Source organism: Pelophylax lessonae (assembly GCF_965119305.1).
Source record: "Pelophylax lessonae genome assembly, chromosome: 1".
NCBI classification, from domain to species: Eukaryota; Metazoa; Chordata; class Amphibia; order Anura; family Ranidae; genus Pelophylax; species Pelophylax lessonae.
The window spans coordinates 665619359-665646475 of NC_138768.1; the positions used below are offsets into that span (position 1 = coordinate 665619359).

The 27117-nt window shown below is 40.0% G+C and overlaps 1 protein-coding gene across 2 annotated transcripts in view; it reads right to left on the bottom strand.

Moving 5' to 3' along the window:
• The window catches only part of NR3C2 (nuclear receptor subfamily 3 group C member 2), a 544471-nt gene that overhangs the window by 202346 nt on the left and 315008 nt on the right, over window positions 1-27117 (bottom strand). Inside the window, exon 3 of one of the 2 annotated variants that reach the window (XM_082261285.1) lies at window positions 13556-13707. In XM_082261285.1, the coding sequence (XP_082117411.1) occupies window positions 13556-13707 (152 nt within the window). The remainder of the gene's footprint in view (window positions 1-13555; window positions 13708-27117) is intronic. The other variant, XM_082261286.1, reaches the window with a different exon arrangement.

The following is a 27117-nucleotide window of genomic DNA, read 5'->3' on the forward strand; positions in this document are numbered from 1 at the left end:
GAACTGCAACAGCTTACAGCGCTGTCTTAGACAAACAGGAAGTCTTTTGGCTGGCTGCCCAGGAAGAAAGGAGGCGGCTCCGCCCCTCTGCACGCCTTCCGGCGCCTCCCCCAAGCTCCACGAGGTGTAGAATCACCTCAAACATGGCCGCCCCCATGCTGGAGACACGAGGCTACGCCAAAATGGCGGCTCGTGCGATCCAGCAAAAAAAAAAATGGCGGCGGCCTGTGCTGACTAGCGGTGTGCTGCGGGCACACAACACTCTCTCTGCATGGGGATATGGCGTGGTTGGCGGTACCGGCCCTGGCGGACCGCATGGCCGTTCGGGAGGCCTGCTATTAGCTGGAGATCTGACTTGGAAGGCAGTCTACATGTCCATGGCTTCTGACTGGTAGGTAGCTTATACTTAACCCATAAGATTCCCAGAATGCCACAGATTACATCTTTAAAACATGTATACAATAGATTGTTAGCTCCCAAACCAAGCCTCCTGGCTTTTTGCACACATAAAATCACACTCAAAGTAGGAGGATTTGTGACATGTTATAGGATAGAAAGAACTCTTTCTTACCATACAGAGAGGGGCCCGCGTTCACCACAAAACCCGTCAGGGAAAAAAGGGGGAACATACTACTCACCATACCGGAACCAGGCGGGCACCAACTCCTGACAGTACCCCTCTCCACCGGGGCGGGAGGGCTGTCGACCGATACGGACGCCGTGACTCATGGTCTTTGGCGTTTCAGCGAGACGTTTAACTCGCGGGTTCAGTCCTTTTAATGGGACTTTGTCGCGGCCGACCCAGCGCGGAGCTATGGCCTGCACGCGCTCGTAGGCTGAACTGGGGTGACCACCGGATCTCAACATCCAGCCCGTCGCCCAGTTCAGCTTTCTTGCTTGAAGATCTTACAGGAACACTGGAGAAAAAAAGCTGTCCAAAAATCCTTTTAGAAAAAAATTCTTGCCAGGACCTAAGATCCCAGCAAGGTATCTAGGTCCTTACTCCTAACTAGACAGAAAATAACTGATTTGCTGAGGCAGAGAGAGAGAGGATATACCCTCTGGGACTGCCCCTAGGGTGTGGCCAGAGCTTTTTAATTTCCTGTCTAGTCCTGCTCCTGCGGAGGTAACATAACCCGAAGGTGGTGTATCACCGAGGACTACGTCTGTCGATGAGCGCTAGAGAAAATACATTTAAATGCTTATTGGTGATGGATATATATAATGGTTTGTGGAATTATTTCATACTAAGTAATATTTCAAGTCTAGAGACCCTTAATAAAATTAGGTTACCCAGCTCGGGAACGGAAGGATTTTCCCCCTTAATGACCAGGCCCTATTTTGCGATTCGGCACTGCGTTACTTTAACGGACAAATGCTGTACCCAACAAAATTTATGTCCTTTTTTTCCCACAAATCGAGCTTTCTTTTGCTGGTATTTGATCACCTGTGTAATTTTTATTTTTTGCGTTATAAACAAAAAAAGAGCGACAATTTTGAAAAAAAAAAAAAAAAAACAATATTTTTCACTTTCTGCTATGCAACATCCCAAAAAAAAATGCTACATATTTTTGGTAAAAAAAAAAAAAAATCGCAATAAGCGTATTTTGATTGGTTTACACAAAAGTTATCACATCTTTAACTACGGTAAAGATTTGTCATTTTTTATTATTTTTTTTTTACTAGTAACAGCGGGGATCTGAGATTTTTTGCGGGACTGCGACATTGTGGTGGACAGATCGGACCCCTGACTGACATTTTTGACACTTTTGGGGGTACCAGTGACATTACTACAGTAAATCAGCGCTAAAAGTATGCACTGTTACTGTAATAATGCACTGGCAGGGAAGGGGTTAACAGTATAGGTGATCAAGTGGTTAAATGTGACCCTAGGGGAGTGATTCTAACTATGGAGGGGCGTGGCTTCTGAGATGACCACAGAGACATGTGATCCTATATAGCAGGATCACATAAGCTCTGCGATCATCCCAGAAAGGACGGTTGGCTGTGTTTACAACAGCTGACCGTCCTTCTCTCTCAGCAGGGAACAATCGAGAGTGCCAGATGGCAATTGGAGTCACCTGACACACGCATTGGTTTCCTCGCTGATGATCGGGGGGGGCGCACTCGCCCCCCAGTTGCTCTCAGGCGAGCGACATAGGCCTGTACGAGCCATCCTGCCACAGTAAAAAGGCAGCGAGTGGTCGGGAACTGGTTAAAGAAGAACCATCATCATTTTTTGCTTATAGAGGCTCCTTGACGCTAAATCACATACATGCATAATAAAACTGGATCTGTGTATGGTCACTCCTGATGCTGAGAATGTCATAATCCGCTTTCAAAAACCATTAGGAGCTTTTCTTCACGTGATTCATGTGCCAATCTTCATGAAACAATGGTGAGGTAGTTCAAATAAAAAGTACCTTTCACTGACTCCCAGTAATGTTAAAGTATGGAGAGTACAGACAGAATCAAATCTGTTTGGTATAGGAAACCAGAATTTTAATGCCAGCTTTCCTTTTTCTAGGGAGAAGTAGTACCTTAAGAGTTGTTCAACAGTTACGCTTTGCAGCAACACACAAGTTACAGCAACATTACATTTGTTGTCACCAAAAAAGGTATTTAACTAGTTGAAGACATGCTAAGACATACCCAAAAAAGCATAATCGCTGTACACAGGACGTATGTAACATGTCCAGTATCTCTGCCCTGCTATCGGAACTCCCCCTCCAAGTATAGAGCAGAGAAAGTGTTGGCAGCTGCAGTTGACAAAATAGTAGTCTGAATCAGTGTTTATAAACAAAACTGCTCCAGACAAGAAACATAGAAAGAAACAAAGCAACATATTGTTACTTTTGTATCATTTTGTTTATTCATCTGCAGATCAAAGGTATGAACTTCGATTTGCAGATGTCAGTTAATGCAACCTGACAAGTAAAAATAAAGTTTGTTTTTTTAGAATAAAATGTTATTCTGTTTGACCTCTTTTAACCCTTAGTTTACTCTAATCAGCTCTAATTATTTCCTAATTATTCTACTCCATTTAATTATTTTCCTGCTGATTTTTTTGTTTCTATTTTATTAAACATTCATGTTTAAAAGTGTTTCCCTTTTGCTTTGTTTGTTAATATTTTTACATAATAAACATATGTTTACATCTTTCCCATTTAAAAAAGCCCAAAATTTAACAAAAAACTAACTTTATTTCATTTGTAAATAACTTTGTAATGCTCTATACCAGAATTATAATTTAGTAATTTTAACCACTTGCCTACTGTGCACTTAAACACCCTTCCCATCCAGGCCAATTTTCAGCTTTCAGCGCTGTCACACTTTGAATGACAATTGCGCGGTCATGCTACACTGTACCCATATGAAATTTTTATCATTTTTTCACACAAATAGAGCTTTCTTTTGGTGGTATGTAATCACCTCTGGGTTTTTTATTTTTTACAAAAAAAAGAATAAAGACAGAAAATTTTGAAAAAAAAAAAAAGTTTTTCTTATTTTCTGCGAGTAAATTTTGAAAATAAAATTTTCTCCTTCACTGATGTGCGCTGATGAGGCGGCACTGATGGGCACTGATAGGCTGCACTGATGGGCACTGATGAGGTGGCACTTATGGGCACTAATGAGGTGGCACTTACGGGCACTGATGAAGAGGTACTAATATGCCGCACTGATAGGCGGCATTGATAGGCGGCACTGATAGGCGGCACTGAGAGGCGGCACTGATGAGCACTGATAGGCGGCACTGCTGGGCACTGAGAGGTGGCACTGCTGGGCACTGAGAGGTGGCACTGCTGGGCACTGAGAGGCGGCACTGAGAGGCGGCACTGAGAGGTGGCACTGATAGGCGGCACTGATGGGCACTGGCGGATGGCACTGGACACCTAGATGAGCAGGCACTGATGGGCACTGACTAGCAGCACTATGGGCACTGATTGTGAGCATTGATGGGGGGCACTGATGGCGGGCACTGTGGGCACTGATGGGGGGGCACTGTGTGTGTGTTTTTACCTTCAGTAATCAGGGCACTGGTGATCGGTGCCCTGATTACATTTTCCTGTGTCCCCGGCGCTGTGAGGCTCCCCCTCCTTCCTCACACTGCAGGCTCCGTGTGAGGAAGGAGCGCCGGCGATGAGAGATGATCTCATATGTTTACATATGAGATCATCGCTCATTGGACGGCCCGATCACGTGGTGAATGGCCGCTGTGATTGGCCATTCACCACGATCTGTGATCGGCCGTGTCCAAGGGACACGGCCGACACAGATTTTCGCGGGAGCGCGCTGGGGGCGTGTCACTGGGAGGCCGTTTAAAAACGGCCTCCCGAAAATTTGAGTCCGCGCTGCAGCCGTATATAGGCTGTAGCGCGGATGGGAAGAAGTTAAATAGGACAAATGACATAATAAAATGTGCACTTTTTAACTGCAGTAGCACTATTTATTTTGAAAGTAACAGTTCTCAAAAAAAAAAAAAAAGATTTTTGCTTAATTGTGTTGCATTTTATTATCTAAGGAGTGCGAAATATATTTTTACATAATAAACATATGTTTACATCTTTCCCATTTAAAAAAGCCCAAACTTTAACAAAAAAAAACCTTTATTTCATTTGTAAATAACTTTGTAATGCTCTGTACCAGAATTATAATCTAGTAATTTCAAATAGGACAAATTACATAATAAAATGTGAACTTTTTAACTGTAGTTGTGCTATTTATTTTGAAAGTAACACTTCTCAAAAAAAAAAAAAAAAAGATTTTTGCTTAATTTTGTTGCATTTTATTATCTAAGGAATGCGAAAAAAAAAATCATTATTGCAAGACAATATTATGAAAAGAAATCCTTGCTTGTCCTTAAAAAAAATATATGTATTACCTTGTTATTTTTAGCCATGACAAATATATTACTGAATTAACAGGTCTATAGAAAAATGTAGAAACTTCTCTGGTTTTTAGGGGTCAACAGGTATAAGAGGTGAAGTGGTTAAACAAATAAATAAATAAAATACTGTAGATCTCAGACTGTGAGAGGGGAAGGGCTTAGGAGTGAATTCATGGAAAGTGGATGGGGAGGGTGAAGAACAGCTTTAATCAAATCAGAAAAAAGAACTGCATGTCACTAGAAGGTAGCAAGATTCTGAAGTTTTCTTCCCTAAAGGTGGAATGAGGGTTTGGTCAGAGTGTATTTAATATATGTGTACAGAGCACATTCTTAGTAGCAGCAAATATATTTGCTTGCAAGAAGTGTCAGTTGTGAAATTACTTTGAATGAAATATCTGAGACTATTTTTTTTTTACCTAATGACACAAAGAATTAAAAATAACTAGTGTGATTCCTGACCAAAATAATTTGAGAAAGACACTTATCACAGAGAAAAATCTCTGGGGAGGACACATTTGTAATTTATAGTAACCATAAAGGAGCTGCTTTTCTAAACACACACACACTTCAAGGCAGAAGTAGCATGATTTATCTAATGAGCTGGGAAGTACTGTGTGTTACTCTAAATCACTTTGCAGGAGTCCTGTTTTATCTACTGAATGACAGAAGCAGATACAAATTAGCAATACAGCTTTCAAGTATGGCACTGCTTTCTAAAAGAACTAACATGGTGTTTGACAGGTCAAGCAAATAATACAATTATATATACCATATTAAATGATTTCCCAGCACCAAACAAAGCCGTTTTTCAAAATATAAGCAAAATTATACTTTGAAAATTTTCATAGTATATTATGCATTTTGGTTTATGATTGGTTGCCTCAGCAGACATTCAAAGGTAACAGCAACAGGAAGCCACAAAATCACTAAATAGTAAGAAGTAAATAAACTATATTACTTGAACTTGAGTAAAGAGACAACTTGGAATAATGCATGATTTCCAGGTGATTTCTTAGTGCAATTTGCTGTAGATAGGATTACACTTTTAAAAGTGACCGTGTGTGGTTCAAAAGTAGAGGGATATATAGTTTTCTTATGTAAAACCAGTATCTTAAAACTGAGATGTCAAGAGCACTTTACAGCAACAGAGGAATGGTAAAAACCACTGATCTTCAAACATTCTTCTCCAGCCTTTGCTTTTATTAATAAAGAACTAATGGTACACCTTATACTGAAAACTCAAGATCTAAATATAGATGTGCAAGTGTCACATGTTAGGTCATGAGTATAACAGATTTTCTGTGCACTTTCTATCTAAATCAGGCAGTTATGATCCTTCTCTGCTTCAAATTTTCTGGAACCGAGGCTCTCCAAATAATTTGTCCTTTATGCCCCTTCTAGCACAAGAGAGTGTACAGAGGCATATAGTCTACATGCTATGGCTGCCTCAGACTGTCAGCATGCCCTGTGTTTCTTGGAAAGCCATAACATTTGCATAGAAATCTGGATATGTTTCCTTGGCATTTAAAATGAAAAAGAGAGGAAATACCAAATCAATTAAATGCTTCCAACCACATTCTCTCATTAAATTTTCCCTGACGTGAGAAGTCTTTCATCTGTTCAATATGAATCACTCACTGAATGCTATGATAGCACTCTGCACTCATTCACATAGTCAATTAAAATCAAGTAAAAAAAGCCATGCCCTGCTGGAAAGCAAGAAACGAGTGCAAGAACACAATTATTCATCACCCAGTACCACATCATAAATTAGACTTCATTCGAAGGATAACTCAGGGAGTTGTAGAATGATTTGGTGTTTAATGTAGTAAATAACCCCAACCTCTTGCCTTTGGTCATCAATTCACTAGACAGAAAACACAAAGATAGATTGAGCTTTGTTGGCATCCAGCATTCAGTAGCATATATTAATTCCAATGATAAAGTGATTAAAATAATTCAAGCTCAAGATTTTACATTAGAGATGCAACAATAAACTATCATAGCACAACATCTGAGTTTGAGCCATAACAAATTTCCTGAATATAATCTTAATTCTGAAAAATCAGTCAAGTACTTAGATATTTTTTTCTGGAAATGTAGTAGAGAATGCTGTATACCAGAGTTTATACAGATCATGGTTCTGTTCTCAGTCAGACTTCCAAGCACTGCTAAAGAAACAGAAATGCCTCTTGTTAACAGGGCAAACTGCTTTAACAGAAGTGCTTCCATTCCCCCATATGCTGAGCTGCACAGGGAAATGGTAACATGACAAGCCAGCACACAGCGTTCCTCCCACATGCTCAATGTCAATTTACAATGGACTTTGTGTCCAATATAGTTTTGTTGCAAAGAAAAAAAAAAAAGGAGACGTCACATGGCTTCTAATTGAGAAATGTGACAGTTCAAGGTGGGATTAGGCTGAAGGCACTGTCATGTGGTCCGTGGAGGACTAGTACTGGGCCAGAATAGGAGCATGGTGTGTCCATAGCAGTGATAGAGAATTGCAGTATGGCATTGTTGGAAAGCTGTGTGGCTGCAGTAGTGTGAAGCACTCTTGTAAATGTTGTCACAAGGGGGGCTCACTGACCACTAAAAAAAACAGGATGTTACTGGGGCTCCAAAATGATCACCATTGTGAGAGGAGATGTTACTGGGGCTTCAGACTGAGCATACAATGTACAATTCCATTGTACAATCTCCTTTAGCTTTACCAAAAATGTTTTAACAAATCTAAGCTGTCCTTTTAATTAGTATTGAAACAGGCAGGCTATTTGACAGTAGATCCAAAGGAGATTGTACAATCAGTCTGTATAGTCAGCCAAAGAGGATATTACAGTGGCTACCCATTGACCACCAATATATGGAAAACATTACATGGGAGGGAGCACACTGACAACCAAAGCATTAGTCATATTATCGTCTTATCACCACTGACCACACACATTTAAATTTGGCCATGCTTCTTTAAATTGTGCAACTGGTATACCCCCCAGGGTGTTTGGTTTCCTTTGTGTATTTAGCATGGATCTCCACCCCTACCCCACCCGCTCTAGATGTCCCAACTATTCTGTGCTCTATGAAAACCATCTCTTAATGCGGTCATCTCCACCCTTCTGCATTACATCTTCACACTTCTGATGATGGAGAAACCCAGTGAGTGGACAAAGAAGGTCAGGCCAGGGTAAAAAGGAAACAATGGAGAGATGGGAGCCAGCAAGCCAGAGGAGCATGGGGCATGGCTAAAGAGGGGTCAAAAGGAGAAAGGGAAAAGGGAAGAGGTGGGAACCTAGGGCAGCAGTGGGAGGAAGCAAGGCCTGTACAGCTAGAAGAAGAAGAACAGAATAGAGAGGCCAAGGGTGAGACAGGAAAAAGAGCTAGCTGTTTGTGTGGTTTGCTACTGATCAATGGCCAAGGTCACATGACTCTGACTTTACCACCAGTCACATTGCTACACTTGTAAAACACACATATACACAGTGATACATGCTATTTGTGTACACTCACTTCGCACACAGTACATGTGTGATACTTTACAGCTTCCACGCTGCTACATAAAAAAGGGCATAACTTACTATGCTCACACAGTAAATGTAGCATTTCTAATACTTTCACTACCTCTATATTGCACTTACAAATGTATTTACATCCATCACTCTGGTCACACCTGTGCCACATTAAAGAACTGTTTTTATCCAGTCAGTAGCCATCAGCACTGCAGCCAACCAGAATCCAGGCACTGTGTTACAGAGCTAACGCACATGCTGTTCTGCATCCCCAAACTATCTGCAGAGCCCCTTGTATCTCCCGGTGTCTTCCTGAGGCTGTCTCTATGCTCCTAAGCACGTCAGCAAACTTCTGTGGCCCTCGTGTGCTTCCAGTGCTCTCAATGCCTGTGTATTCCGTGTGAGTTTTCAGTTTTCCATGACTTTCAGGTTTACAGCACCCCTGTTCTCCCAGAGACTGTCCTGTGTGCATGTGATCTCAGCACCACGGTGCTTCAAGTGATGCTCCAGTCAAGTGCCATTTTATTTGTTATCCAAACATAACTGTGCTTCCAGAGACTTCCCTGTGTTCTTGAATCCTAGTGCTCCTCATAACTCTACTGTGTTCTTGTGATCCCAGCACCTTAGTGCTCCTAGAGACCCCCCCCCCCCCCCGTGTTTCTTTGATTCAAGCACCACGAGATTCTTCTGTGTTTTTGTAACCCCAGGACCACAGTGTTTCCACAGGCTCCTATTTGTGTTCCTGTGACTCTGGCATCCCTGTACTCCTAGAGACTCTCTTTTGAGCACCAGGGCTTTGTCCTATAGTTGCCTGTTTGGGTGAGACAAAGGGCTGCAACCTAGAAGTTGTCCTGCAGCAAAGCCCATCACCCCTTGCTAGGCTATCTGGCAAAAAGCAGGTGACTCCTTCGACTCTGCACTTTGTTCCCATCTCTCACCTTGGCCAAATGCACAAGTACCTAATGTCTTGTTCTTCCCAGGTCCTTGGAGTATTTTTTCTTCACAGTATAATTTTTCATCCTGCGTCACTTCTGCCACTGTCGTCACTCCATGTAATTGCAGTCTTCTGCCACTCCATGACCCTAGCTTATAGAGTCTCCTTGGTGATACTTAGGGAGCCCATACTTCTCAGGTTTTTAAGAAACATTTGGTTGGCCTTCTAGCGACAAACTTACACAAGGCTTTTTTGTCTGACTCTTGATAAGTCAAAGAAATTTTTAACAATATTCTAAAATTCTGTGACCAATATTGAGGTCTTATTAAAGTTCAATTATGGATAACGGCTCAGTGTACCAATCACAAGACATTATGTTAGTTACAATTAAATAATAGTACGTTTGTTCCACCTTAGAGATTTACTGACCTTTTCTTTACAGTACTCAAAACTTGTTTTGCCTTCAGCACAACTGTACTTAGGTAAAAGCTGAGCAATTCAGTAGAAAGTCAAGTCAATCAAGTCATACATTTAGTAGTTACAAGATTTATAAGTTATATAATTCCTGACTATTATTTGTGATAATCTGTCACAAAGCTTACAAGAGTAGACTGTGAGTTTCCACAATCCTAAAGCATGTTGTCATACTGGTTTACTGTATTGTAAGGTGGAATATAAAAAGATATTTGCCCCAGAAACCCAGTGCACCCACCGGTTACCTTCACAATCACACAACTTAGCAATCGCAACTGCTTTACAGCATCCTATGTCTAAGCATAAGGAGAAGCTAGTAAAAATGGAATTACACAAATAACCTGATTCACAACTGTGCTAATTTCTGGAAAGAAAATATTAAAAGTAGAACTGTGAGAAAAGATCCTTTTGATGAAGAGGCATAATTGTTGGTTCAATGGCTTCTTATTTCTCCTGGGAACTCTGGTGACCATATATTTACACTGGGGTTTACAGGCCGTTGCTGACTGCCACAAAGTATTAGTAAAGAATTTTCCCTTCTTCTGTTCTTCCTCATTCTGTGCATCCAACAGAAAAGGTCAAAAGGGGACCAAAATCCCTTTGACCTTCCTGGCATAATCTTCAAAAATATTGGAAGCCTGAGGATAATGTGGCTCACTGGATCCTACTTCAAACAGTATGTTTACAGGACCTAGCTGAAGAATCATGGGAGCTGGCTTGATTAGAGCCCTTAGTTTACAGAGGCTATGATTATGTTTGCATAATGGCTTAATGGATCAGTTCACACAGAACAGATGTCTCACTTTTGGGAGAGGTAATCCACCTAATAGCTTTTCATAGATCAGTGGCTCCCATAATAGGAGGGACCAACACTGATATAGCAGCAAGAGCTCTTCACACAATAGGGTACACTGGTACATGACACACCCAGAAGTATCAGTTTGCGAAGTTTCTTCTAGGAGTCATAGCTGTATAGGAGTGCAAGAAACCAAGGGCCAGACAGCAGAGCAGGTAAGTATCAATGTTTCTCTTTTACATGGTGATTTTATACTTTATGAGTAGCCAACTTACATATAATATATATAATATATTATAATGTTTATATTTATGTATTATACTACCAACACAGGCATTATTTATTTATTAAGTAAATTATAATTTATGTATTTACTCATGTATCTTTATAACTCTATATATAACTGACTGCTGACATAGACTGGAACTTGTCCCACAGAACAGAAATTGGAATTCTTCAAAAAGACTGTATGCAAACTCACTGCGAAGTATATTCCCATGGGCAATAAGTTTAAAATGGTTAAAAATAAAACCTATGTGGCTCATGGTCAAAGTTAAAAAGCTATAAATAATAGGAAATGAGCTTTTAAAAAATATAAAAATGAAGGAACACTATCATTGTTTTATTGTTACAAAGCATATAACAGTATATGTAAAAAAGGAAATCAAAGACGCAAAAATTCAAAATGAACGACAGATTGCAAAAAAATAGTAGGACAAACCCTAAAAAATTCTTCAAATATATTAATAGTAAAAAGGTCAGGTCTGAGCATGTAGACTCTTCACAAAATAATCTGGAGTGGGTGACTGGGGACAAAGAGAAGGCAAATTTATTTAATACTTTCTTCAGCTCTGTGTATACAAAGAAGCATGGTGGAGCTCATGACGATAATGGGAATGGTATTGACACAGCCCCAAATGATCCACAATGGCTCAAATGTGATATGGTCCAGAAATGTTTAGACAAATAAAAAGGTGGATAAAGTGCCTGGACCAGATGGCATCCACGCACGCATTCTAAAATAATTGAGCTCTGTCATTTCAAAGCCTTTGTTAATTTTTAGGGACTCGTTAAGGACTGGAATAGTAGGTATGCATAGACCTGTTAGTTTAACTTCTATAGTTGGGAAGATACTGGAGAGTTTAATAAAAGACCACATAAATGGGTTCTTCCTGGAAAAAAAATATTATAAGCAACAGAAAGCATGGATTCATGAAAGACAGAAGTTGTCAAACAAACCTGATTTCTTTTTATGAGGAGGTAAGTAAAACCTTGGACAGAGACAGAGGGGTGGCTGTGGACGTAGTATAATTGGATTTTGCAAAAGCGTTTGACACAGTTCCCCACACATGGCTAATGTGTAAGGTAAAGTCTACAGGCTTGGAAAGATCAGTTTGTAAATGGATAGAAAATTGGCTAAAAGATAGAATTCAGAGAGTAGTGCTTAATGATTCTTACTCTAAATGATCTAAGGTTATCAGTGATGTACCCCAAGGTTCAGTATTGGGACCCTTACTTTTTAATACCTTTATAAATGTAATCGGGTCTGGGATAAAAAGTACCATTTCAGTCTTTGCAGATGGCACCAATCTTTGCAGTGGAATAACTTCCTTACAGGATGTCTCCAAATTACAAGCCAACCTCAATGCACTGTTTCATTGGGCAACTATGTGGCAAATGAGGTTTAATGTTGATAAATGTAAAGTTATGCACTTGGGGGCTAAGAATCTGCATGTCATACATACTAGGGGGAGTAGAACTGGGAGAATCCATAGCGGAGAAGGATCTGGTAGATCATAAGCTTAATAATAGCATGCAATGCCAAGCTGCAGTTTCCAAAGCAAGCAAAGTTCTTTCTTGTATTAACAGAGGCATGGACTCCAGAGAGCGAGATATCATTTTGCCCCTGTAAAATCATTAGTAAGACCTCATCTGGAATATGCAGTTCAGTTTTGGGTATCAGTTCTCAAAAAAAGGATATCGGAGAACTGGAGAAAGTGCAGAGAAGGGCAACCAAACTGATAAGAGGCATGGAGGAGCTCAGCTATGAGGAAAGATTAGCGGAACTGAATTTATTCTCTCTTGAGAAGAGGAGATTAAGGGGGGATATGATCAACATGTATAAATATATAAGGGGTCCATTTAGTGAACTTGGTGTTGAGTTTTTCACTTTAAGGCCATTACAGAGGACAAGGGGGCACAGTTTACGTCTAGAGGAAAATAGAGCACGTCTCCAAATATGGAAAGGTTTCTTCACAGTAAGAGCTGTAAAAATGTAGAATAAACGTTCTCCAGAGGTGGTTCTGACCAGCTCACTAGAAAGTCTGGATTCCTTCCTAGGTGTAAATAATATAACTGGGTACTAATATGTATAGGTAAATTGAAACAGGGTATATCCAAATGGCTCTCGGGGGATCAGGAAGGAATTTTTTTCCACTGGATGATCCAAATCAGACACACTCAGCTGTAACTGTCTGCTACTGCTGTCTCTTTAGATTAACCATAGTGCTCTGTGAATCATTTGTAATTTATTAGATGTTTACGAGTGAAAAAAATTATTGTATACATGTACATGTAGTAGAAAATACATACTCAAAAAAAATAAAATTAACAATATACTAACAAAAGGAACTAAGTAAACTAAAGCTCAGCCAAAACCTTTTAAATGGAAATTATTTTGATTTGTTTTATTAGTTACCACAATAAAAATGAATAGCCAAATAAATAAACAAACATTTTTGCAATAATTGTCCTGTGGAAATTGCTTACTGAAGGAAATGGATGTCATGGTAGGCATTTAGAACATTAAACTGTCCTCATACATTTTCAATGGATAATAGGGCCACTATCTTGTTGGACAATGCATTTTACTGCAGACCAATGAACACTCAAGCATGCTTCAACAACAAGTGAAACAACAAGAACACAGAGAATAGTAAAAAAATATAATCACCCACTTGAACATTTACCTTCCACAGCTCTTTTGAAGAAGACTTTACAGCTTCCACAGGTGACCACACCATAGTGGCATCCAGATGCCTCATCTCCGCACACCAGACAAACTTTGGAAGGTCTCGATGATCCAGTTGACATGGTCCGGAGTGCAGAGCTAAAATAAATAATGAAATACGCATTAGCTTCCAATGACACTCATAAATCATTCATTAATGAAGAAATATATATATTTTTTAATGTTGCCATTTTTATATAATGTCATTACCCCTCCTTTCCCCAAGACACAAACACACACACACGCTCTCCCATTTCAATATGCCATGTCCTTACTTTTGCACAGTAAAAATTACAAAAAACTTCAACATAATGGTTGAAAATTGACATACAAGGTTAAAGCAAAATATATATAAACAACATGTTGAGTAACAAAGAAATGTTTCTTCCATAGTTGGGCAGCCAGAGAAAAGCCATTGTTTACTAGCCTGATACACATGCAATTATTTAATCCTATTAGGTAGAGCAGATGTCACCAAGTAAAATAGAAGGTAGGATGTCTGTCTGTCCTTGAAAGTATTGTGCGACACTAGGATTGGACATTATCGGTACAGATACAACAAAAGCTCTGTCCTCTTTTTTTCCCTGTAGGGCTTTCCAGTTGCTAACGGCTGCAGGTCAATCAGTGGCCCTTAATTGTGTTTGTATAAAGGCAATGTTTGCTCCATACAGGGAATTTTCCCTCCCAGGTCAAAGCAATGGCAGCTCAGAAGTAACTCACAGGCATCTTACATGCATCTCACATTTCTAGACTGAAAGTCAAATGCACCGAACAAAATGCTGCATTTGTCCAGCTACACAAAATATTACTGTTCCTTTGTTTGCATTTTTTTTTATAACTGGGGAGTTAGATGGCTAGTATAAGCTGTTCAAAACTGAATTATGATTGATTTCAAGTTACTTCACACAATAGCTCCTTTCACATTATTTTAAAGAATTTATTAAAAAATGATATAAGACTACCTGGTATAGATATTTTTATGTAGCTATAATGGTCCAGCTTGGACCAATGTAACTATACTTATACCATACCTGGCTGATCCCTCTGGAAACTGCAAATTACTGTAGTAGGCACTGATACTACAGTGATCTCCATTAGCTTCCAGATCCTGTGCGGAGTTGCTGCCCTGCTGCATTGTGAACACAGAAGGTTACCTGTACAGCACAAACACCATTTAGAGATCGCGTTGCATTTCCCAATGAATGCAAAGCGTTGTCTTACTGGATGAAGTGGAGAGGCCAGGTGATGACATCACAACACCTTGCCCAGTAACAGAATGCTTTGCATTCAATGACAGAATGTAACATGATCTCTGAATTGCACCCGTGCTGTGCAAGTGACCTAGTGTATTCAATATGCAGCAAGGCAGCCACTTGGCACAGGGCCCAGAAGCTGGTGGAGATCACTGCAATAGCAGTGCCTACTACAGTAATTTCCAGCTTCTAGAAGGATCGGCTAGTTATGGTATATGTTTAGTTACAGTATCTCACAAAAGTGAGTACATCCCTCACATTTTTGTAAATATTTTATTATATCTAATTATTAAATCTAATGACTTTTAATCTTTCAAAATAACTCAACACACAGCCATTATTAAACTGCTGGCAACAAAAGTGAGTACACCCCTAAGTGACAATGTCCAAATTGGACCAAAAGTGTGAATATTTTGTGCGGCCACCATTCTTTTCCAGCACTGCCTTAACCCTCTTGGGCATGGAGTTCACCAGAGCTTTACAGGTTGCCATCACTTTTACACTCAGCTTCTTTAGCAAGGCAGTGGTCATCTTGGAGGTGTGTTTGGGGTCGTTATGTTGGAATACTGCCCTGCGGCCCAGTCTCTGAAGGGAGGGGATCATGCTCTGCTTCTGTATGTCACAGTACAGGTTGGCATTCATGGTTTCCTCAATAAACTGTAGCTCCTCGGTGCCGGCAGCACTCATGCAGCCCCAAACCATGACACTACCACCACCATACTTAACTGTAGGCAAGACACACTTGTCTTTTTACTCCTCACCTGGTTGCTGCCACACACGCTTGACACCATCTGAACCAAATAAGTTTATCTTGGTCATATCAGACAACAGGACATGGTTCCAGTAATTCATGTTTGTAGTCTGCTTGTCTTCAGCAAACTGTTTGTGGGCTTTCTTGTGTACCATCTTTAGAAGAGGCTTCCTTCTGGGACGACAGCCATGCAGACCAATTTGATGTAGTGTGCGGCATATGATCTGAGCACTGACAGGTTGACCCCCCCCCCCCACCCCTTCAACCTCGGCAGCAACTCTGGCAGCACTCTTATGTCTATTTTTCAAAGACAACCTCTGGATATGACGCTGAGTACGTACACTCAACTTCTTTGGTCGACCATGGCGAGGCCTGTTCTGAGTGGAACTTGTCCTGTTAAACTGCGGTATGGTTTTGGCCACTGTGCTGCAGCTCAGTTTTAGGGTCTTGGCAATCTTGGTATAGCCTAGGCCATCTTTATGTAGAGCAACAATTCTTTTTTCAGATCCTCAGAGAGTTCTTTGCCATGAGGTGCCATGTTGAACTTCCAGTGACCAGTATGAGTGAGTGAGAGTGATAACACCAAATTTAACACACCTGCTCCCCATTCACACCTGAGAAATTGTAACACTAACGAGTCACATGACACCAGGGAGGGAAAATGGCTAGGGGCCCAATTTGGACCTTTTCACTTAGGAGTGTACTCACTTTTGTTGCCAGCGGTTTAGACATTAATGGCTGTGTGTTGAGTTAGGCCCCTTTCACACAGGTGGACCGTTCAGATCCGCCTGTTTGTTTTTTTGGCGGATCTGAACGGTCCCCCCATGCATCCCTATGGGGCATCGGATGTCAGCGGAGACATGTCCGCTGACATCCGATCTGTGATCTGTCAAATCTGGACGGATGGAAACCCTATTTTCCATCCGTCCAGAGGATCGGATGGGATCAGATGAGAATGTACCGACTGTCCGTTCCCATCCGATTCCCCCATAGAGATGTATGGGGCTGTAACAGCTGTGTCTCCGCACACAGCACGGAGAACAGCTGTCATTCTCCTGCTCAGCGGGGGATCGGTGGATCGATCCCCCGCTGAGAAAAGCGGAGTCCGTTTGACAGACTATATGTGTGAAAGAGCCCTTATTTTGAGGGGACAGCAAATTTACACTGTTATACAAGCTGTACACTCACTACTTTACATTGTAGCAAAGTGTCATTTCTTCAGTGTTGTCACATGAAAAGATATATTTACAAAAATGTGAAGGGTGTACTTACTTTTGTGAGATACTGTATATTGGTCCAAGGTGGACCAACATAACTATGTAAAAACATCCATGCCTGGAATTCATTTTTAAATAAGCTCAATAGACTTTGATATACTGATTGATGTCTAAGCTGCAAGGAAGCAAAACTGTGCATTTCTGACATTTCATACTTGTAAATAGCATCATTTATTTGCAGGGCAAACTAAGGGGATTGCATGGACAAACTATAGTGCAGATAATGCTAAAAATCATTATGATATATACATTTATTTTGTATTGTGATACATTACAAATTGTAAAATATTAGTTCCATAAATGCAAAGGATTTTAAGTGAGTATTCAGAAATTTAGACCCAGCATCTGACATACAAGGACGATTAGTAGTAAAAATAATTATGAATTTCATGGTGTCACATGTAGATCCTTTGATGTTGCTTGTGACAGCCTTCTATTCAAGTATGTATTCCTAACTCACATGAGTGCCTTTCATTGCCCTCAGCCACCTCCAAATCTCTACATTTCTTTTTTTGCTGCTATGATCCAACTTCCTAGTAGAGGGTGACTACCTTTTGTTCTCTATGAAATGCAAACTATGGGATTTGTAGTGTGCATGCTGTAGTGCACATGACTGCAACTAGTGTGCACTGCTCATTCCAAACAGATGTGAGGGAGAACAGGTAGAAAAATCACAGTAAGGAATCTTTCAAACAAGCATTATTGTTAACCTCCCTTAATAAGAGATCTGTGGGAGTTTTTTTTGAGGGTGGTACAGCAGCAATGTTATGGTCACCTCCTGACCCTTTTTTTTTATTATTTATTTTTTTACTTTTTTAAATTGCCAAACAGAAATTTTAGAGCAAGCAAAGCATTACGGCCACAGCTTGTGTGCATCCCTGTCAGCCTGTAATGTTAGAATTCCAGTGGACAGCCAGGGGGGCGGTAAAACTGCCACCTGTTTTTACTACCTCACCAGCCACCAGAGTGAAAAAAACGATTCATGAAAAATAGACTACAGCACTTTTGTAACAAGTGATCAATGGTTGTCTTTTAAACACTTGTTTTATTATATGTTTTCTATAAGAATTATAGCAAAGTGAGGTTGCTTGATTTTTTAAATTGTATTAAAATATGTATAGTGGACCTATACTCAAACTGTATAGTAATAGAAGGGATAAAATAAACATTTCCTGGGGAAAACTGATACAGGGTTTCGGAAATTTTGGTTACATGAAGGTATTTAGGATTTTTAGTGACAGGGAAGATCAACTAATTCAAAATTTGATGCTTTCATTCACCAAAGATCAAGTGATCAACTACCTAGGTTGTTACTAATGTGAAGTAGTCAAATATTTTAGAATAGGTGCTGTTTAATGTAAGTGACAACGGCTTTTATGAGTCTTTTTACCGACATAATTTAAACTGCCATTTGTTACATCTGAATGTCAGCTGAGGTTGGGGCACCTCTGCGTTACAGTGTGGAAATGCAATTATTATTTTATAACACCATTGAAACTACACTTTAACTTTAAATTCAGTCATTCTGTTCAAGAAAGCTGTTCTCTGCAAAACATGGATACACAGATGGCTTGAAATGAAATTCTCCTGCATCGAGTCTGCAGCATGCTGTCACATAAATTTCCAAACACTTCACTTGACCATGACTGAGGCAATCACGATACGGCTAGAATGCAGACTATCCGCAGCAGACTATCTACAGCAACTGAGAACGTGACGTAATTGTTATATCTCTATAGTGTACATAATCAAATCAAAGTGTATTTTACTAAGGCTCACTATGTCAAATCAAAACTATTATAACTGTAAATGCATAAAATAATTTAGTTTAGGAGCTGAAAGCATTCTGTCTGTGCTTTCACCATTCCATTTTATCTGAACAGCTGGATGATCTTTTTTTTTTTTTTTGTAACCATTCCCACCAGGACCACCAGCCAAAAATGGAGACTGGAAAAGGGATGGCGAAAAGGAATAGAATGATTATCATCCCTCCCTGCACATCTGTCTAGGGCTGGTAAAGGACAACAAATGGGAGCTGATTTACTAAAGGGTTTGAGAATGTTCACACAACACATGATTGGATAATTGAGTTTTTACATATTTTATTGTGTGAACATTCTCAATTCCTTTAGAAACATCAGTCTCATTACCTTCAAGTGCTTGAAGCTGGATGTTTTAAGCAATTTTCCATGTTTATTGTACTACAAATCTTTACTAAGATAAAATAATTACTGGAAAGCTATTTCAAGGACATGGATGATTAAAGAGACACTATTTACCAGTGCTGACATGGTCTCAATGGACCTTTCTATGGTCTCTGTGACTAGAGAAATTAATATCCCATAATAGTCATTGTGGGCCTCCAGGTACACTACCAGACAAACTAGCAGTACACATAATACTGCAAAAAAGGATTTTCCTAAAGCTGGTCATACATGGATCAAAATTCAGCCAGATCAGCTTCAACTGGCCAAATTTTGTTCCTTGTGTAGCCACTGTACTGATCGACTTCTGTTAAACCACCCTGTTGGTACATTCTTACTCAACCAGCAGTGCAACCTATAAATTGCTGCCTAGTTCCCATTAAGGGAGCGTCTCCCTCTCTATTTGTCTTTTTTACCATTATCATTAAGAGTGAAATCAAAAGAAAATCACAAATCCCAGTAACAGAGGGGAAATCCTCCAATGGGGACACTAGTTTTGGTGATCTGGGGGGTCCCAGGGGATTCCTTTAATTTGCAGGAATTTCCTTTCACTTTCTGTCTGGGACAGATATGGGGCAGGAAGTAAAGGTAAATGTCTCCAATGGGACACGGATGAGAAAAAAAAAGTAAAAATAAAGAAGTCATAAACTTCCCTTACTCTATTCAGAATAGAAAAAACAGAGTTTTGCCTAGTCTAGCTCTACTAGCCTAACTTTACTTTAACCACTTGCCTGCTAAGCACTTAAACCCCCTTCCTGCCAAGGGACAATTTTCAGCCTTCAGCGCTGTCGAACTTTGAATGACAATTGTGTGGTCATGCAAACCCTGTACCTAAATGAAATTTTTATCAAGTTTTATCACTGACGTTTTTATTTTTTAAACAAGCAAAAAATTTGGGGGAGCATACCCATGTATTTCTAAAGCTGGTGCAGCTATGAACTATGAATAGCTGCACCAGCTTTAGAAATACATGGGTATGCTCCCCCAAATTTTTTGCTTGTTCATTATGTATTAGGTCTGACCAGACTATCGAGGTTGAGCAACCCACCCCACCCCCCACACACACCTGTACTCTATCAGTGTCCACTATCAAGTGGATATAGGAGGAGTCCCCTGTAGTGCATTTGCATATCTTTCCCAGCAAGGAGTATTATCTCCAAGGGTTAGAAAGGCTGGATTCATCTCTTTTTCATGGATAGTGTAGGACCCACTGATAATGGGGTACTTTGACGTAGTGGTGGGCTTGAGCACTATATGGCCATATGGTGGGACCAAATCCCCATTTTTATTTATGGATTGTCTTCAAATTTGGTAGTTTTTATTTTTTGCTAAACAAACAAAAAAAGAAAAATTTTGAAAAAAAACAACAAAACAGTTTTCATAGTTTGTTTAAAATTTTGCAAATGGGTAATTTTTCTCCTTCATTGATGTGTGCTGATGAGGCTGCACTGATGGGCACTGATAAGCACTGATAGGCTGCACTGATGGGCACTAATAGGCTGCACTGATAGGCACTGATAAGTTGGCACTGGTGGGCACTGATAGGTGGCACTGATGGCTGGCACTGAAGGGCACTGATGGCTGGCACTGAAGGGCACTAATAGGTGGCACTGATAGGTGGCACTGAAGGGTGGTACTGATGAGCACTGATAGGTGACACTAATAGGCAGCACTGATGATGAGGCACTAATTGGCAGCACTGATTGATGCTGATAGCCAGTGATTGGCATTTTTTTCCTCCTCTTTCTCCGCTGTGAGCGTGAGAAAAAAAAAAGCTGATTACCGGCTCTGTTTATATCACTTGATTAGCTGTCATTGGCTGACTTATCACTTGGTAAGGGGCCGATCTATAATCAGCCAAGTCTCGTTGACTTGCTGATCACAGAGTGAGCTAAGTGCCCTGCAGAAGCGCCCAGGAAGCTCATGAACAGGAGGACGTACATGGATGCCCTTCTGGCAATTTAGGTCCGCGCTGAAGCCATCTTTCGGTGATAGTGCGGCCAGGAAGAGGTTAGGCTAGTTCAAATAGTAATAATTAGGGGAATTTGGCACATAGAATAGGCAACTGAAAATGAATTTTTGCGTGGTCCTGGGACAAGCACTATCCAAAAGGACAATACCAATATTAGCAGCTGTTCCCCCCCTACCCCGGCTCTAAGACTGAGAACTGAGCGATCACATTACTGCTGATTGGTTAGTTTCTGGTCTTCACTGAGCAGAAAGTGGTGACTTGCAATCGCAGACTCTCTGCTCTGTCCCTCCAGTGCTTACTAGAGTGTTGGACTGTGGAGGGGGCATTGGTGCAGAGGCGTACCTAGGGTCTCTAGCGCCCTTGGCGAGAAGCTGTATCGCCCTCCCCCCATCATTAAAGAGTTAGAATTTCAGTTGTTTGTTTTTTTACATCAATTTCCATTAATTTCTAATTGTCTGCATATCCATTAAAGATAATGTTTAGGTTATACAGTCCCTTTTCAATTGTTTTGACTCAGAAACAGATATTGCATATGAGCATAGTAGTCAGATGAGATTTAGGCTAAACATGTGGTATCACATTCAGAAGAAATATAAAACCTTGATAGGTTTTCTATTTTTCTGATATAACTCAACTCTGCCCCCTGACTCCCAGCTCTGCCCCCTGACTCCGGCACAGGTGTAGACAAACATGACAGGGGACCTGCTCGGGCCCCCTGCAGCACGGGCTGGGTCGAAATCGCGACCCTTGCAAATGCTATAGTTACGCCAGTGAATAAACCTGATGTGGCTCAATCGATTTTTGCGCACCCCCCCTCCCCGGCCTGCGCCCTTGGCGGGGGCTGGATTTGCTAACCGCTTGCTATGCCCCTGCATGAATGGCTGGCTCACTGGCTCAGGCTCCCAGGCTATTTGGAATTTGTGAAAATAACACATTTTGATAGCTTTCCCTTAACTTAGATTCTGTTGACTATGATGTCAATTGAAAGAACTTACATATATCAACTGATGCTAAACATCTCATGTGTATGGACTTGCTAAGGTGTCCTGGACTAAAACACCACAATAGTGCAAAAGTACAGAAACTTTTGGTGCTTGCACAAGTAGCTGTCTTAGACTTTAAAAAGACCCCTGTACCTGTATAGAGAAGACCATTGGATTGTAGGCCTAATCTGTACATAGGGGCTCAACCTTTGTTTATATCTAGATTTAGCTACCCCTCCCAATGCTAATTTATGTAATCTGTAAAAGGAGGGGGGTTAACCTTGACATTAGCAGGAGTCATGAACCCGGGGTCCAGGATCAAGGGCGTCACCACAGGCATTAGTTGAATACTGCCATGTACTGCCTAGCACAGCAAGGTGTTGTACTTGCCAGGTTATGTAACTTAAAGCAGAACTTCACTATCTCAAACAACATTGACTATTTTTAATCCTTTTGCTTCCAGCATTAGTAAAGAGATAGGTTTAAACTTATTTGTTTCAGTTACTGTATTTCCTGGTTTCCATGCCTAGACAAATGACATCATACATCCCAAGTGCATTCAGGAGGGAAGGAGGGGTTTTCTTAGCTAAGCACACCCTCCTGCCTGCATGCATGAGCTAAGGACAGATGGATTTTAGGATGTATATGCTACATGAACCATGGGGGAGCTTGCTTTTGAATATTAAAATAATTAAATATTGTTTTTGTTTTGTGGTGCTCAGGTGCAGTGTATTTCCACTGTAGGCTCCATTCACACCTGAGTGTATAGTTTTCAGGCGTTTTTTTTCAGGCTTTTTTGCAGGTGTACACCTGTAATCTGCCAAAAGAGAAGTTCATGTACTTTTATGAGCTTCAGGCGTTTTGCTTCAGGTGACAAAACGCTTATATGTGAACAGGGGCCATTGAAATTAATGGGATTTTGCTTGTTGTGCGTTTTGAGACTTCGGAGATGAGCGTTTTATGAGCTGAAAAACGCTCAAGTGTGAACTGGGCCTTAAGGACATATCTTACAGATCTAGTTGCACTCTTAGTGGTGACAAAAAGTGTCCAGTACACTATATTCATGAATCATATTACTGGAATACATACATTTTTAGGTAAAATAATTTGATATAAATGCTTGCAAGGCACTTCTTACCGATAAAGTAAGCAGACATAAACAGGGAAAACTCAATAAAAATGACATAATCCTATATTTCCAAAGGAGATTAATGTAGATATGATCTTGACACAAATGTAGATTATACCAGTCACATGAGTTTCCTACTTAGCTATGGAAAAGATATTTTCTCCTAAAGCTGCTAATAATCTCATATAAAGCTAGTAGCAAAATGTAAATCTTGTATTAGTAGTTATAGATTTTCTTTAGAAACTTTGAAGGAGTACTACTCCTTCCATTAATTTCAGGTCAGTAAACAAACAGAACGCTACACAAAAATACTGCTAACAAATTTATCACTGAGCGGGCCTATTTCTCATAGTTATGCAACAGTTACATATGAAGAGAAGGAAAAAAGGAAAATGAATTTTGAGGAGGAAAATCAGTTTCCCCAGGAATTTTATATTTTTGATAGATAGTGTTTTATTCCAGAGAATATCTAAATAGGCATGTTTTAATAGGAAAGAACCATAGCTAAAAAAAATCATGATTTTTCCCAAAGCTCCCAGTTCAGTTTCAGAACTATATTCCAAAATGTAGCTCAGCCACAACTAAAGAAGGACAGAGATGATCCTGGTTGTGTACTTGCATGAAATCTTGAGTTAGCATTGCTATTATATTTTCACAAAATCACTGTGGGCCATGAGAGCACTATATCAGATTTTATTCTCTCGTCAATAGTCTCTACATGTTATTCAAGATCAGAACCTATATTACCAACCCACTTACATTTTATTACATAATAATATTTTTTTTAAGGCTGATTTAAAGCGGTATTAAACTTCTCCATTTTTTTAACGGCCCCAGGTGTTTTATGCCATAATGTGTTAGTATGCACAGCAATTAGCACTTTATGGCAGATTTACCTGGGAAATTAGGCCTTCCAGCGCTGAGCTATCACTGCCCCCGATGCTTTCATCTTTGTCCGGTCTTCCTTCCGGGGTCATACTCTATGGCTTTAAATGGCTGGGCCCCACTGACGTCAATCTCATGCATGCACAAGGGAGTCACCAATAGTTTACTGCGCATGTGAGACTGATGTCATCAGCCAGAGCTGATAGAAATATTTCCTCCTCAAGGGTACAGTTTCACAACAGTGTAAAGATATGAAGCAGCAATACATAATATATCCTTAAATAAAAGAGAAACTAAAAAGGTTGGGTTTAATACCACCTTAATTCGTATTTTAGGTAAACACACATTACAGTGATCAACATGAAACTGTAAACTTGTGATTTACTACTATAATTGCTTATCTCACAATATAACATTCTTTTTTCCTGCAGCTCACAACCAGTTTCCACCATTTTGCCCTCTATGAATAAGCCTCTCAGTCATGTTTATGCCATGCTTTGCCAATGAATGTCACTTTTATCATCTTTGCCAACCCCCCTGGTCATCAACAAAAAAGTCAAAAAAGAGCTGGAGGCAACATCCAGTCCTTTACTTGGAAGGAACAATAACACCTGGTCCAACCTGGCTGAGATTCAAAGGCAACATTTTATCCTGCCTCACATTTGAAGCTTTTAAATAAATAATGGCTCTATTATGCTACCATGAATATTTTTTACCACAACACTAGCAGATAATTATCTATACATAAGATAATAATCACACAAAAACATTAGGCTGTTGCTAGGAAACACAATTAAAAAAGCAATTTTAAACAAAACACAATTTATAGACTACGAGGGAAAAAAAACAACTACTGTATTTAAAGTTTTCACAGTTCCTATAACTGTATCTGATGTTTTCAGTTCATTTTCTACAAGGTATGCTATAGTGTATAAACTGCTTGTAGTGAATTATATTATATTAGTGAATTTTTGCTTGCACATAACTGGATGATAGCAGTCAGCAGACTGGGTAAAATGCCCTTGCAAAGTGAATAGCCTATTTGCCTTTAGTAAATCAATCCTCATGTGTGTGGGACTGAATTCTATTGTGTCCAACAGGCTCAGGTCACACCAACACGTTGCAATGATGTGCAAGGATAGAAGACGGAACACACTGCATTTAAATGCAGCAAAATGCTTGCAATGCATTACAGCACTGTCAATCTCTAAAATGACCTCATAGGGGTACAGGTTTGAAATGGCAATCATAATTTGTGTTAGAAGAATTGATAGTTCCTACACTTGTTATTCATACTTGGCTACGACAGCACAGGTTTCTGCACCTGTTTAAAACTCATATATATATTAGGTTGGATGTAATTTCCTAATTTTAATGCTCCATAGGCCACTAACTAATTGGCTAGAAAACATCAGAATCATCCAACACATCTGAATGATTTCACATTCAATGTAATGCAAAAAAATTTGTGCAAATTATTCAAAATGGTAGAAAAAAAAATGAATGACAAGTTGTTAGATTTGATCAGAATATTGATGGGAATAGATTTTTGTATTGATACATTTAAACCTACTAAAGGAAGACAGTTAATTGCTTAGTTGGTATGGTTTCTATGGTTTTGATAACCTTTCAATAGGGTTTGCAATAACCTCAAATGTTAATTTTTTTTGGACACAATTATGGGGACACAATTTATGTTTGTACTTAGAAACCAGTTCCATCTCTTCGGACACAAAAACATATCACCACATTTGACAGCTGGGCACATGTCTAAGGTAATGATAGTGAAATGCATCGCTAAATACAAATAAAGTGATTCAAAAATGTGTACCAAGGGATTAGTACAAAAAACAGTATGTTTAAGGTAGGGAACGCTTTGCCGATTTCCATGATTACATAAAGAATTTAAGACAGGGAACACTGACACACTGACAAAGCTATCTCCACAGCAGCCCACATAAGCACTATAGGACCTGTGGGTCAGGCACCTAATTGTAAATACTGTGAGGTTGATTTACTAAAACTGGAAAGCGCAAAATCTGGTGCAGCTGTGCATGGTAGCCAATCAGCTTGTTCAATTAAACTTTAGCAAAAAAACCTGGAAGGTGATTGGTTTCTATTTGGTTTCTATCTAGATTTTGCACTCTCTAGTTTAAGTGCCGGTTCACACATATGTGATGCGGGAACCCTGCGAATCCACTGCAGATTCCCACATTGCACTCGACTCACAGGCAGTTCACACTGCCATATGCGAATAGCTGGGGGTGTCAATACACAGTTAACGACACCCCCAGATCAGTTCACATATCGCAGTGCGAACTGTTAATTCGGACATGAATTGGATCACATAGGTGTGAACACCCATGCGTTTTGATTCTGGTGCGAACCAAAAAAAGGGTCCTGTGCGATTTTGGTCCAAATACGATGCAAATTCAGCCATAAAATCTGTATCAAAAACATACAACAAGCATATGAAATAGCAAACGATACACCCAGTGCAAACAAAGGAGTGATATACATTTCCCACTGAAGAAGTCCCACCCACAAGCGTAATGCGTACGGGGGGAGGGGCCACGCATGACATCACCCGCAGCTACCACGATCTGGCTGTTTGACACATGCTGTTTTATGCACTTACTAAGTGCTTGTTTGTAAGTACATTACTTTTAATAAACTAATTGTTTGGATTAAGCAGAGAGCTCTAGATCTGTCTTTTCTTCCCATTTTACATACGGAGCTCTCTGAGGATGTTTTCCTAATCAGGACCTTCCTGGATCATCAGATCTTATCTGTTTGGAGTATGTTTTGGGCTGTGTGATCCTTTTGGGTCGAATTGTGGAGGTGAGAGGCAGTGTTTGCCTTTGGTGGATGGGCTGATCTTTCCAGCATTTGTCACTGCATGCCTTCTGAAAGCCACAAGAGATTTTTTGATAACTTATATGGACGTTTATTATTGTATATCACTCCTTTGTTTTCACTGGGTGTATTGTTTGCTATTTCATACGCTTGTCATATGTTTTTGATTATTATTCACTATATATATATGCGCTGCACT